General features: G+C 30.5%; 2 protein-coding genes across 2 annotated transcripts; one reads left to right on the top strand and one right to left on the bottom strand.

Annotated features, from left to right (window-relative positions):
- Window positions 1-1,561: 1,561 nt before the first annotated feature.
- Window positions 1,562-1,930, bottom strand: K444DRAFT_486377 (uncharacterized protein; the record flags this gene model as incomplete). Its single annotated transcript, XM_024873119.1, has 1 exon — window positions 1,562-1,930. A coding segment is annotated over one exon (369 nt), but the record flags the coding sequence as incomplete, so codon positions are not given.
- Window positions 1,931-2,061: 131 nt separating this feature from the next.
- K444DRAFT_544517 (uncharacterized protein) lies at window positions 2,062-2,283 on the top strand (the record flags this gene model as incomplete). The annotated part of the gene is made up of 1 exon (XM_024876056.1): window positions 2,062-2,283. A coding segment is annotated over one exon (222 nt), but the record flags the coding sequence as incomplete, so codon positions are not given.
- Between the last annotated feature and the right edge of the window lie 12,723 nt (window positions 2,284-15,006).

The following is a 15,006-nucleotide window of genomic DNA, read 5'->3' as shown; positions in this document are numbered from 1 at the left end:
GTGGAGGTGTGGGAGGAGGGTGTCCAGGGTCTGATGCAGAATGCCGTTTGTGATGTTGTCTGTACCTGGTGCCTTGTTTGGGGCAGCTCGGCGCACTGCTTTCTCGATCTCTGGCATCGTAATCTCTGGGCATTCAATGGGTTGAGGGTATTCATATATGGGTTCCTAGAATCATCAAGGAGCCGTTTGTGGAGAACGTTGTTTCTGGGTGTGGTTAAAGGTTTGGGTTTAGTTAATGTATCTGTTATCATTGGTCTACTTCGAAGCGCGGATGAATCTCCATTCTTCTTTTGCTCTACCCCATCACGATTCTTTTCCAACACCTACCCTCAATTTCTTTCCAACCGCGATATGCAATTGTTTCCAACCCAAAAGGTTCTCTATACGCAATGCCGCAATCCCACCTGATCGCAACAGTAGCCACAGCTGGCGTGCCATCGATCTGAATGTAAGACTGGTCGCCTAGCACGACCAACTCGAGCTTCTTTACTTCTCCAGACGGCACGAAAACCCGGAATCCGAGACTGACAGTCTTCCCTGTCCTTGTCTTGAAACAATTTTCCCTCTCTATAGCTTGGAGTTCGATGGTCGCAGTGCTTGTCCAGAAGCAAAGGAGTGGTGTTTTAGGGACTAAAGAAGACAGATCTTCCAGCTTCACCTCAGTGCGCTCAAAGTCCCAGAACTCCTTTGGTAAAACAGCTTGTGGCGGCCCCGTATCCCCTGAGAATGATCCCCAGGCTTCTGTCTGTGCATGCTTAAGCTCGGGAGTCTCCAGTTCTATAAGCCCTCCATCAGGAATAAACCCATAGAATCTTAGTCGCCCATTCGCCGGCACATCATCAAAATCCTTCGCAAAACGGATCTCCCCCATCCATCCAGCCCACGACCAGCTTGGCAAACCTGGAACCCGGAGCTCCCTCTCTTCCTGACAGCTTCTCTCATCTATAATTTGCGGGAATCCGGACCAAAAAAAATCTCTGTCCCATAGAAGGGCATTGCTGAAACTGGAAAGTGGGATCCCTTGGAAAAATGGCCCACCAATCTTCGACACTTCCTCAAGGATTCCCGAAATTCCATTCAGCCTGTCTTTTCTTTGTGTTAGTTGTCTCTTTGTGTTAGTTGTCTCTTTGTGTTAGTTGTCTCTTTGTGTTAGTTGTCTCTTTGTGTTAGTTGTCTCTTTGTGTTAGTTGTCTCTTTGTGTTAGTTGTCTCTTCGTGTACTCAGTAAGGATATTCTGGAAGTGTGTCTGTAGACTGCCGCTGTAGGGTCGGATCAAAGCATCGAGTTGTAGCATTACAAATGTGTCCATGAAGGGTGAGAAGTCAGGGCCGACAACATCCTCGCATAGGATGGATTGGCCACAGATGAAATAGGCTTGTTCTCTCCCAAAAATGAGTCGACGACGGGAAAGTAACGTCTCCTGATGCGTCCACGCTCAGGTCGTCCATCTAGTTTCTCCGAGTTTGTATGCATCGGCCCAGCCTGTTGGTATCATTACGGGGAGCATTGAGATCCCTTTAATTTCAATCTCTTGTTGACGGATCCGTGGTCTATCTTCTCGGACTCCTGGTAGACCAGCATAGGCATCTTCGCCGCAGAGCGCTATAATTGTCATATCCGCCGCCCGGTAGATGGTTCTCATGCGGTTGATGAAGCGCTTTTGATCGGCGTCATCGTCTTGGAGAATGCACAGGCTGTCCACCCAAAGATAATGCTCATCCATATTGTCCACGAGCTCCATCGCGTCAGCGATGGTATCTGGAAGCAACCTTTGAGAGAGCGAGCCTTCTTTCCTCAAGTCTGATTCGTTTGCCTTATTCAATGTCAGGAAAGGACGAGTTCCCCAAACGTAACTTAAAGCGTAATATGGTCCCATCCAATCCCAATCGTAGTTAATTATGCACTTCTTTTGCACATCAATGACTCTCATTCCCAAAACTCGTTCAGCATCATTGGCTTCCAACCCCAAAGCCCTGTCCACGAAACTCGTCTCTTTCTTCCAACAAGGGCTACTCCGGTGTGCCTCATGCTTCTTCTCACGGGAACCCTTCCTGGCCTTCGTTCTTGATCGACCTCGACCTTGGGATCAAAGAAACACGGAGGGAGGCTTCCGGTGCCAGAGGCAAAACTGGCACGAGGGCTCTCATGGCCATCGGGGCCCTCCTTGGCGAGCAGCATTCATTTATGCATGACCTCGAGTCAATATTATGGGTGCTTTTCAGGACCTGTATTCACTATAATGGACTAAATCAGAAAAGGGTTATTCCACAATTCGATAAGTAGAACTACGTAGATATGGAAGAGTTGGCCAAACTGAAATTAGGCACTGTGGTAAAGGAGGCAATTTTTATGAAGATAATCACCGATAATTTCACTTCTTATTTCTGTTCACGCCCGTTCATCAATACGAGCGGTTTACCAATCAGGCGCTACGATTAGTCAATCGGCCTTCCGATTAATCAATCGTAGCTCCCATTGATTAATAGGAAATGGAATACGATTCGCAAGCCATAGTAGATCCCGATTAATTAATAAGGGGGCCGATTAATTAATCGAATGGCCGATTAATTAATCACATAATATTAGGGTTTCGGGACTAAGGAGGCTGAAACCCTTTAGTTCTCAGTATATAATAATATATCCTCAAGACTAATGACTGAAACCCTTTAGTTCTCAGTATGTAATAATATATCCTCAAGACTAATAACTGAAACCCTTTAGTTCTCAGTATGTAATAATATATCCTCAAGACTAATGGCACTGAAACCCTTTAGTTCTCAGTATGTAATAATATATCCTCAAGACTAATAGCTGAAACCCTTTAGTTCTCAGTATATAATAGGGGTAAAGACACTTCTCTAGAGCTTCTAGATATATATAGGACCTCTACTCCCTTTTTACTACCTAGACACAGTTCATAGTATATAGTTCACAGTATAAGCACCTACTTTCCAAGTATAATTACTAATTCTATATACCTCCTAATTAATTACCTTATTTCTAATATATCTCTTTTAACCCTTTATTTATCTCCAGCCCTACGTATACCTCGTTAACATATCTATGGCCGAATAAAGTAATATTTTGATATTACTATACCAGGAATACATTCCTCTAGTACTCAGTTTTTGCCCTCCCCTATTACTAAAGACCCTATTAATAATTAGTCCGCTAAAAACGAAGCTATATGGGATTAAAGGCTTGCTAAGGGCGGTAGTAGGAAAATTCTTATTACTAGGAAACATATAGATATTAGATAGTAATTACAAAATCCTAATACTTTACTCCCTAGTAAAATAAAAGCAAAAAAGCGCTACTAGGCTAATATTAAGTACGAATCCTAATTATACGAGCTTTAGGATAATTAGATATATTATAAAAAATACTATAATACCCGCTATAATGAGATTATTCCAGCCCGGTATACCCTTTACTATAATAATGCCTTTGAGGTTTTAACTACTATTTATAAGAAATTAATACATATAGGTAAGTACCCTTTAAATTTACTAATTTTTATACTAATAACCTATATAATAGCCTTTAATACTATATTTGAGTATACAAGACGTATTTGGTATGGCCTATTCCGTAACGACCACGCTTGGATAAGTGCCCGCTATACTTACTATAATAAGGAAAAGGCTCAGAAGAATCCTAAGGGGATTATACCTATCTAATCTCATTATCCTGGCGAGCGTATGGTTCTGGATTTAATGGATTTTCGTATAAGTATCCCTTAAGTTATATAATTTACCCCTATATTCCTATATTTCCTGTATTTCCTGCATTTCCTGCATTTCCTGTATTTCTTGTATTTCCTGCATTTCGTGTATTTCGTACGTTTCGTACGTTTTTAAGCTTTTCCTGCGATTTTTGCGATTCCTGCAATTTTCGCGATTCCTGCAATTTTCGTAAATTTCGAACCTTTTTATCTATACTTCATTAATACTATAGTATTACTATTACTAATACTATTATAGCATGATCGGGACGGAGAATATATGTGGATCTGGCAATTGAAATGCCACTTTTCCAAGTTCGTATAGATCCGTAGGCTTAAGGCTAAGACTGCGGACGAAGCTACGGACGAGCTTATTAAATGGCTAAATAATAATGGATATATTTCTATTTTAGCCTGTAATAATAGGGGTAAGTTTAAGGGAAAAGTAATTAAGATTTATAAGAAGAGAGAGATAAAGATTATTTGCGAACGAGCTTATTATCCTCAATCTCAGGGCTCTATTAAAGTAGCTAATTAAATCTTCAAAAAACGACTACGGGCCGTACGAGCGGATACTGGTATCTAATCGTAGATATAGTTACTTCCTTTAATTATATAGGTAATTAATACCATAGCTATACCAGCTTTTCCTAAGGGAAATATACTATACGAGGTCTGGTTTAGACAAAAGCCACCTACTAATTTCCTAGACCATAAGGAGAGTACTCGCCGTATACGTACGGCCCTAGGGGCCATAGGGCCTATGGAAGGTACTACTGAGAGTAGCGCTTCTGGAGAGGATAGAGAGGATAGAGAGAATAGAGAGAATGGAGAGGATAGAGAAGATAGAGAGAATAGCTTTTTCGTGGATAAGGAAGCAGAACAGGAGAAAGTAGCTGAGGAGATGATTTTATCTGAGCTAACTAGGAGGATTACGGAGCATATAAGAAAATAGAAGGAGAATATAGTAAAGAGAGCGAATTCCAAAGCTCTTAAATATAATATTCAAGAGATTACAACCCTCCAGATCCCAAAGTAATACAGATTTAGTACGGAAATAGCTAGAATTCTAGTAAGAGTTCTGGAAAAGACTCCAAAGGTATATGGTTTATAAGCCTTACTTTTAATAAAAGCTAATTAAAATAGGGCTACCGCTTAGCTACTAAGTATGGCGAGCTTACTACTCTCTGGCCATATAGTGCCCTCAATAAAATCACCTCCTAATCAACTTATCCTGATTTACCTACTACTAGTGCAATCTACAAGAGGGATAAAATCACCCTCCCTAAAGCGGTAGCAAAGGAGAATAATCGTAGTTTAATTACATTAGTTCAGAAGGCTGGAAGAGTATCTGAGAGAGCAAAGAAGAGAGTAGCTAAGGAGCAAGCACGTGAGAATGGAGCTAGAGAAGGAGGAGAATCAGGTAATTAAGTAGAGGGGAGGGCACCAAAAAGGGCTAGGGTAGCTATAGGAGCGCCTAGACATAGTAGGAGGCATATATAGTAAAGCTTTTGCTATTCCCGAGACCTCAATATTACCCGATTAATTAATCGGCCATTCGATTAATCAATCGGGACCCACTGTGGCTTGCAAATCGTATTCCATTTCCTATTAATTAATGGGAGCTATAATTAATTAATCGGAAGGCCGATTGACCAATCGTAGCGCCCGATTAGTAAACCGCTCGTATTAACGAACGGGCGTGAACATTTCGAGCCGCTTATTCTATAAGTAAATAAGCTACGGAAGATTATCTTCCCGAGAGACAGGCCGTACGAATAGGCAGATAAAAGGCTCTACCCTCGAATAAAAGGGATTCTCCGGGAGATATGCGAGGACTTGACTTAATAGATAAGCATAATGGAAGGTATACTGAGTCCGCATATCAGGAGCTCGCTATTATAACTCGGTAGGAGATTAAAGGCACGGGTACTCTAGGCTCAGAATAGGCTTAAGGCGGTATATAGGATTAAAGCTCGATAAGAGGGTTATAATATTAAATTTAGAGATATTACCGTATTAATTCTTAACGGATTCGGTATTACGAGACAGATTTGTCCCGTTAAGGAGAAGAGAAAAAAGAGTGCTATAGAGTCTATAGGGCTTAGTAAGAGAGACCTGGGTATAGATAGTATAATAGTTTAGAGGCTTTATCTATAGTATAATTATATACTAAGGGCATTCCAAATCCGGCCTAATTATTGGTTTTACTAGGCGCTCTAGTATTAAAGATTAAATAGAGGCAGTTAGAGTTGGGATCGACCTTTTTATAACGAAGCCAGTGGCGCTTAAAGAGGTGGGAAAGATTATTAATAACTGGGCTGCGAATTATGAGAGTGAAGAGACAGGTATTAATGGGAATAGTAGAAGTAGTTAAGTATAACAGATCCCTTAACTCATATTATAATACCGGGAAAGTTAAAACAGTATACTATATTCCAATATCTGGTATCTTATAATATTTTTTTTTAAAGGGATATTACTGCTATATATAGAGCTCCCGGCTAATAGTAATTCTACTATTCCGTTTAATGGCCAATTTCGTAATATTACTAATAGTAAGTCGCCCTCTTTTAAGGCTACTATAGCTGGGATATCTCAAATATATCTACGAATCCCGATCCCCCGCTACTACTAACAGTTTTCGCTCTAACTACCCTTCCCTAATATATTGCAAAATTTTTATTATATATTATAGAAGAGCCTAATATGGGAAAAGCGCAGTCTATTAGATAGGAATCCAAGCTTGGGTATTAAGCAGGTAGCCTTATTAGGATTTGACTAATCGCAGCTATACTATAGCCTCTCCTTTACAGGGAAATTCCCGGGTTTAATTGGCCTGAGTATTACAGCCATAAATAAATTACTCCTGTCTATATATATATAAATATAGATAAAAGCCAGAATATAGGCAGGAAGAAGATCTCTGGTTATACTAAGGCAAGAAATAATCTATTTCTTAAAAGAATAAGACCTGTTTGAATCTTACTAACTAGAGTATTAAAGCCTAAGCCGGAGTAATTTATTAGTCGATTAATTTTCAAAGAAAGATAGAGAATATAACTATATATATATAAAATAGAATAAAAGAGTACTAGAATAACCAAAGAATACTTTTAAGTAATCTTATATATAATATAACTTTAATCTGAGCTCTTTCCTGCTATATAAGCCTTAATAAGATCCTTATATATATTAGCCTTATTAATCCAGCTATTATTATCTTCTGAATATCCTTTCTACTTAACCTAATATTAGGTAATTATTTTCTTGTATTTCCCTCAACTAACTAGAATAACTTAATTATTTATAACTCGCTTAACTTCAAACTAGTTATTCTCGGGATCTATAGTAAATGGCTTAGTTTCTTGAATAGCTTATTTACTAAGCTACTAATATTCTGAGTCTTAATAAGAAATAGATATGCCTTTTATAGAACTATTACTAGAACTACTATAGGCTTTACTAATATATAAATCGGGTAGCTCTTTATAATCCGGAATACTTTATAGATCTAGTTTATAATAAGCAAATAATATAAAAATTAAATAAGTAATCTCGAGTTATCTAGGTCTAATAAGTTACTAATAAATATAAAATCTTTATTAAAGTATTTGTACCCTTCTTTCTTATTAGCTATATTTTTATAGATTAGAATATTAGTTAATTCTACTAATAGCTTCTCTTTAAATAAAGTATTTCTAATAATTAAAAGATCTAGCTAGTTAATATTATTTACTAGAATAATAAAAGCTCCTATATTTTAATTAAATTCAAGCCTCTAAAATATCGGTATTATTAATATATATTCGAAGCTATAATAATATATATAAGAGACTTACTAGCCTCTAAAGCTTGAAATTCTTTATTAAGATCTATAAGGTCTTCTATTTTAATTATATTATATTTCTATATTATATTATATATTTTAGAAAACTTTATTATAAGGTTTGATTTATAAGAAGTAATAATAAAGCTTTAATATAATAATAAATAAATAGTATTATTTCTAATAAGTATAGTAGTATCTAATATAGAGAAAAGAAGTAAATTAATATTACTATTAGTATTATTAGGAATTTATAGTACTAGTATATGAGTTATACTTCTATATATATCTATTATTAGAGTTAAAGCCCTCGAATTAAGTAAAGGCAGTATTAATAAAGCTATTAAAGAAATAGTTAATAGTATATTTAAAGAAAAAGAATAAATAGCTACTAGATTTGAAGTATTAGAGCTCCTTTAATACTATTATTCCGCTATCTAATATATAAATTTATATACTAGTTTAGAGAATTCTCTAATATCTATATCTGGTTTATACTTAATAATACTTTTAATTCTTTTAGTTTTAGAATATCCGTATTTACTTTTTAATAAATTTAGTACTATAATTATTCTAAAAATAAAATTTCACCTATTATATTAATATAAAAATATCGGGATAATATAACCTTAAAACTAGATATTTAGGTAATATACTCTTATATAAACTTCTAATATATTTTTCGAAGATTTTAAAGTAATTAAAAATATAATTTCTTTATTTAACTTTATTATAAAACTAATATATTTATTTAATAACTAAAAGTATTATATTATCTAAATAGAAGAAATATATATTAGGTAAAGCTAGAGTTCTATTATAGAAAAGTAAATTATACTAAGCTAATAGGGATTTATAGCTATCTAAATAAACTTAGTAATAGTTCTTTTACTAGTCTTTTTTTATAACCTATTAACTATAAAAGAAATATAATTCTATAAATCTATAAATAGCTTTAAGGCTCTTTCTATAATAGCTATAGATATATTTCTATTTCTAGATAGCCGGTTTATTATTTAAAAATATAATATTAGTATTTTATATTATATAAACTTTAAAAAGGTTTTAAGAAATATATAAATCTATTTATTTTTTTCTTAGATTCTATTAATAAATAAAGGTACTTCTCTAGTTCCAAATTAGAATAAACTATTATTTTAGTTTTTTACTAATAAAGCGAGATTATATTATAAAAGACTATTTAGTCTTTTTTATTATAAATAGAAATAATAGTAAATAAGCTAGATACTAGGCAATTATATTCTAGTATTAAGATATAAATATAGGAAAATATAATCTAGTAATACCTAATTAAATTATTTTTGCTTTTATTAAAAAGAATTCTATTTAATTAGAATTTCTAATATTTATAAAGCTTTTTAATAATAAGCTTTCTTTTTTCTATATATAACTTCTTTTATTAATCTATAATAGCCGAGTTATCTCTAGGATTTAGAGATAGAGCTTCTAGCTTCTATTTAATAGTAATAAACTCTGGGCTATTTTTAAGCTTATACTATTTTTCTACTAAAAGAAATTATTAAAGTTCAGAATTATAATATAAGATTATAAACTAAAATCTGTTATTAATAATACTATATAGCTTATTACCGAAATAGCTGCCTTAGCTATTAGTTCTAGTATTATTAGATATATAATAATTATAATAAGTATTTTTATTAGTATAATTACTATACTTTATTCTCTAAGCTATTAAATAAAGCTTATTTAAGAATTTATTAGTTTTAAAAATAGATTTATCTAATAATTACTAGTAAAATATACTAATAAGAAATAGATCTTCTATTCTAAAATTATAGATTATAGATAAGAGCTTATATCTAGAATAAAAGCCTAGGTTTCTTATATATTTACTAAATATATTTATTATATTAATTTCTCTATTTTCTTTTTAGAAAAAGAATAGATTAAGAACTTCTAAATTCTAATAGAGTTGAAATATCTTATTCTTAAGTAAATTAAAACTAAAAAGCTTATTTATAGTCTTATAATCTCTAAAAACTTTTTTTATAATAAATTTAGTAAGATATATAAGAATTAGATTATAAAAGACTAGTCGAGATTATAAGCCTTTATATAATAAGTATTCCGGCCTATTTTATAATTAGTCTTTAAATAATAGCTTTAAAATATAAAATAATAGAATCTTATTTTTTATTTGGCTTAAATATTATATTTTTAATATCTTATATAATTTGTATTATAAATTCTATTCTTTTATTCTTATTTTAAAATATTCTAAAAATAATATCCTAATAAAATAGCTATTAATTATTTACTAAACCTCGAAATAATTTAAGAATATAGAGGATTTATATAATAATAAAGGCTTTAATCTAATCTAGAATAGTAATTTAGTTATATAAACTTACTAACTCTTATTAATATATATATTTATATTTATAGCTAGCTTTATATTTCTAATCTAGTTCTTAGCTTTTTATAAGAATATTAATTATTTAATTAGAGTTATATATTAAAATAAATAAAGTAAATATTAGTTTACTAGTAATATATAGTACTATTATATAGGTATAAAAGTACTAGTTATATTAGTTAGTAAAGTTATTATTCTCTAGAAGTAAGGATTATAGTATTATAGTATTAATATATAATTCCTAAATCTGCTAAGCCTAAAGGAATCTAGTTTACTAGTCAAGTTACTAATAGGATATAAGGTTATATAACCAAGTCTCGTATCTCATATCTCGTTACTTATATCCTATTACTTATATCCCGTATCTCGTATCCCGTAACTATATATGTAACTCCTAAAGAAATAGCTATACTAATACTAGAAACTCTCTAAAAAACGCAAAAAATAGTATTTCTCTCTAATTATATATAAATTCCCTAATCCGGCCTAGTACTAGATTCCCAAATACTTTATATATCTATATTACTTCTGAGGATTTTAGTTATATACTAAAGGCCATAGCCTTTTATATATAACTTCTACTTCTATAATATTCTCTTATTTCATATATTTATTTTCTGCTCTATCTATACTCGACCTATTTTTCTATATCTAATTATATAGTATTCGTATTAATTAGGTACTTAAGGGCATTTATTAGCTTTGATTTTATTATAGAATTAGTAGAATTCGATTTTCCCTTAATCTATTTAACTTCTATAATCTCTTATTATTTATATATCTAGTAGAGATATATTATATTAATTATTAGATGCTTTTTATAAGTAGTTCCTAATTTAATAAGGCATTTATATAATGACTTTGAATCTATATAGACTACTAGTAATAGTTCTATTTCTAGTACTCTATTAATTATAGATTTAACTAAAGCACCTATATTAAAACCATAAGCTATATTATAGAGTTCCGAAGCTAGAATACTTCTAGTAACTCTCTTGTATTTAGTAGAGAACTAGTAAATAATATTAGTATATTTAATTTCATTTACTAGAACTAGAACATATCTAATTTAAGAGAAGAGATCTCTATTATTTATAAATAAAGTATTCGTAAAAATAATTAAGTATAAGAATTCCTTTATTAGCTTTACGAATCTTAGTTCTCTAGTAATATTCTTAATTTGCTATTAAATGCACTTATTAAATGCCTTTATATTAGTTTTCAAGAGTTTAATAGCTTAAGTAGTAATTAATAGGTTATATAAAGCTTCTAGTTAATAGACTAATATAATATATACTTCTCTAGTATATTAGGTAATATATTAGTCCTTAATAGAGAGATCTTAATAAATAGTACTCTTATTACTTATAGTAGTAGTATTCTTTATAGAAACGGTTCGGAGGTTTTTATACTAGTATTTCTATATAAAGGTAATTCTAGTAGTATTTGTATGAATAATATTTCTATTAAACTTGAGATTATAGTTAATAGTAAGGCATTTATACTCCTTAGCCAAGAACTTAGCCTTATAGAGCTTTAGTTACTTTGCCTTTACAAAATTATTAGTTCTAATAAATAGAGTATTATTAGTTTAAAGGCTAATAATTCCAAAAAATTACTTGCTATAGAGAAAGCAAGAGTTATAAGTTAATTATTTTATAGAAAGCTCATTAATATAATAGAAATAGTAAGTCTTAAACTAGTAGTTCCCGGTTTCCGGTATATTATATAATAGTTTTATAATCTTTAGAATCGAATTATTATTTAGATTTAGCTTTCTAGTAAGCTCTCGAGATAGATTAATATAAAAATTATAATTAAGTAAAGTTATTAATTAGATATAAGCTTGCGAGATATTATATAAATATAGTTCTATAGTATTTATTATTATAGTAATAATACTAAGAATAATTCTCTGGCTAATATATTAAATAGTAGATAATTATATTAATACTATATATTTCTTACTATTATTATAAGCTTAAATAACTAGTCTCGATTTCTTAAACTCTTTCTTTATATCCTTATTCTTAATCTTATTAATAAACCGGGAGTTAAAGATATATATCTCTTTTAGTACCTAAAATCTGAGAGTAATTTTAAATATGTCCTTTTCTAGAAGGCTAGTAACTTTAACTTAATAAGAGTTCTCATATAAGTTATTATTTTATAGGAATACCATAATATCCGGGTTCTTATAAAAGTATCCTCTATTATATTTTAGTAAAATAGCAGGAATAATAGGAGGAATTATACCTGTATTATTTTTAGTATTACTATAGAGTTCGGAAACAGGTTTAAATTCAGGGCTATTAGTAATAACCTTAATATCCCCTATATAAAAGGGCTTTATAGAGATTAAGCGGAAGATAGTATTACTATATAGTAGAGCTAGTATATAATTCTCTCTATTAATGGCTACTAGCTTATATAGTCTATTCCAATTACTAGATTAACCGGTATTTCCTTTATATTATATAAGAATATCTAAATTTAAAGAAAGTTTATAGATATTAGTAGTACTAGAACTATTTCGGGTATTTAGGGTATTCATAATCTGGTATCTAGCTTAAAGCTTCTGAATTTCTACTATTACCTTCTTAAGTACTACTAATTACTATAATATAGTTAATAATAGGGTATTATATTTAGTTATTCGAGATAAAGTACTATAAACCAAGAGGGTTAGGATAATACTATTAGGTCTAGCAAAATCATTAATGGCCTTAAAAGCTATTTAGAATATAGTATTCTTATTAATTCTATTAATTTCGGCTATAATAATAAGGTAAGTATATTAAATCGGGCTATAGTAGTATTCTATAATCCCGACGAAATTATAAGCTTTTATAGGAATAATTTTAATCTTAGTTCCTATAGTATTTGTAAGCTAAGTAAACTCCTTATTAGTAAACTGCTTTCCGGTATTTACTATAATCTAATTAGGAGGGCCTAAATAGGTATTAATCTAATATTATTTTAGGGTATCCCAAGTATATAATATACTAATATTTTAAAGCTATTAGCCGGCTTAATATCGAGTACCTTTATTAATAATATAAAGTATAAGCTTACCGGAAATATAGAAAATATTAATAATAATAGAGTAATTAAAACTAATATTATTTTTTAGATTAAACTTGAATTATCCCGGTAATTATCCGAATTTCTGGTATTACTTATAGTACTTTATAAGGTACTTAAGGGCTTCTATATTAATATTATAGCCTGCTTATTCTAGTACGTTTCGGAGCTTACTAATAGATAAATAACTAAAATAGTAGTATAGATATTATAATTTGATCTCTATAAGAAAGCAGGAGTTATAAGTAAAGGATTCGGAAATAAAGCTTTATAGAATAGTATTCTAAAGCAGGAAAGAGTATCTAAAACATTATATTATAGATATAAAGCATTTATTAGAAGTAATAGGATAATTAGTAAGATTATTAAAGTAAACCCCTAGCTTGTCTATATTAGCTAAGCTAAGTAGAAATAAAGTCTTTATAGGTATAATATGGAATTATACTTGCCTAATTAGTATTCTTACTATTATAGATCTAATAAAGGATATAGATTTAATACTAAACTAGATATTAACTTGACTTTTAGTAGTTTTATTAAGTTTAATACTATTATTAGTCTATTATAAAGCTTGGAATTAGTTAGAACTAGTAATTAAGAATCTAGAGGCTCTAGTATTAATTATAATTCTATAAAAGTAGTAAGTATTATATCTTAATATATTATTAATTATAAATATCTGGGTATTTTCTATTTATTTAATAGGCTCTAAGATATGGTTTTTGCCTATTATCTAGTATATAAGGGAAAGGGATATAAGGTTATCTATAAGGGTATTAGTTATAGGAATAGCAGGAGCAGGGGCTATAAGAGTAGCTAGAAAGCTCTTAATAGAAATAAAATAGGAATTAAAGTAATATTTCTCTCTTTTATTCATTTCTGCTAGTAAGGCTTTAAAAGTATTACTTACTAGTTCGTTCTTACTACTCTCGTTATTCTTTTCTTCTTCAAATTCGGTAATATACTATATATAAGTATTACTAAAGTATTTATTAAAATTATAGGTATTTCGGGATCTAAATTAGTAAAGGTTTCTATTCTTAAATTAAGCTTTCTTAGCTTCTTATTTCTCTAGTATATATTTCTATAAGCGGTATTTAGGTCTCTTATATATAAAACATGACTTTGGAGTATAATTATTATAATTATAGGGCTTAAAGTAGTTATTACGGGTTCCGAAGTTATGGCTGGGTCTGTATTAATGATTTCCGGATAGATAGTAATTTGGAGGGTTTTAAGAATAGTATTTTTAATTAATAAAGAGGATCTGGGTATTAATTTATTATTTTTTCTTATAAGTAATAATAGATAATTAGAGCTTATTAATAAGCTAGCCGAGATTATTAGGAGAATCCGAGACTATATATTAGTATACCGGTAAGCCTTAATAGGAAGTAATAATCTTATTATATAGAAATTTGGTGGTTTATAAGGCAGGAATAAGGCCATATTATAATTTGTATAGGTTATTAATTAGTATTTGGATAAGCTCGAATATTATCTTTTTAGGGTCTTTTACTATTATAGTTACTAAGGTAATAATATTCTATTTGTCTAAATTTCGATAATAGTAACCGGGGCCTTTAAAGAAACTATAAATATTCGTATAGGCTTCTTTATATATATGTTAAGAAAGCTAGTTATTATAGAAGTAGTCTTATACTAGTCCCTTTAATATAGTAGGAAAAGCTCTTACTAATACCTTTTCTGGGAGCTCTATATATTAGTAAATATCCAGGAAAATAGTAAGCTTTTGGTTAAAACTATTATTAGTTCTATTATATTTCTATACCTTAGTATATATCTTTACTATTTCCCTAATAAGCTTTCTAGTAGTAATAATAGGAATTAACTAGGTATCTTTCGGATGTAGTAGATCTAGTAGTAGTAGTAAAGGTAGAAGCAGTAAATAGCCTTAATTCGGAGGAGGTAAATAGATATCTTAATTTGACTGGCTAGTTAACCGAGAAT

This window comes from Hyaloscypha bicolor, assembly GCF_002865645.1.
Source record: "Hyaloscypha bicolor E unplaced genomic scaffold K444scaffold_182, whole genome shotgun sequence".
Taxonomy (NCBI): domain Eukaryota; kingdom Fungi; phylum Ascomycota; class Leotiomycetes; order Helotiales; family Hyaloscyphaceae; genus Hyaloscypha; species Hyaloscypha bicolor.
Note: the sequence above shows the minus strand (reverse complement) of the source record. Positions and strands in the feature narration are given on the sequence as shown.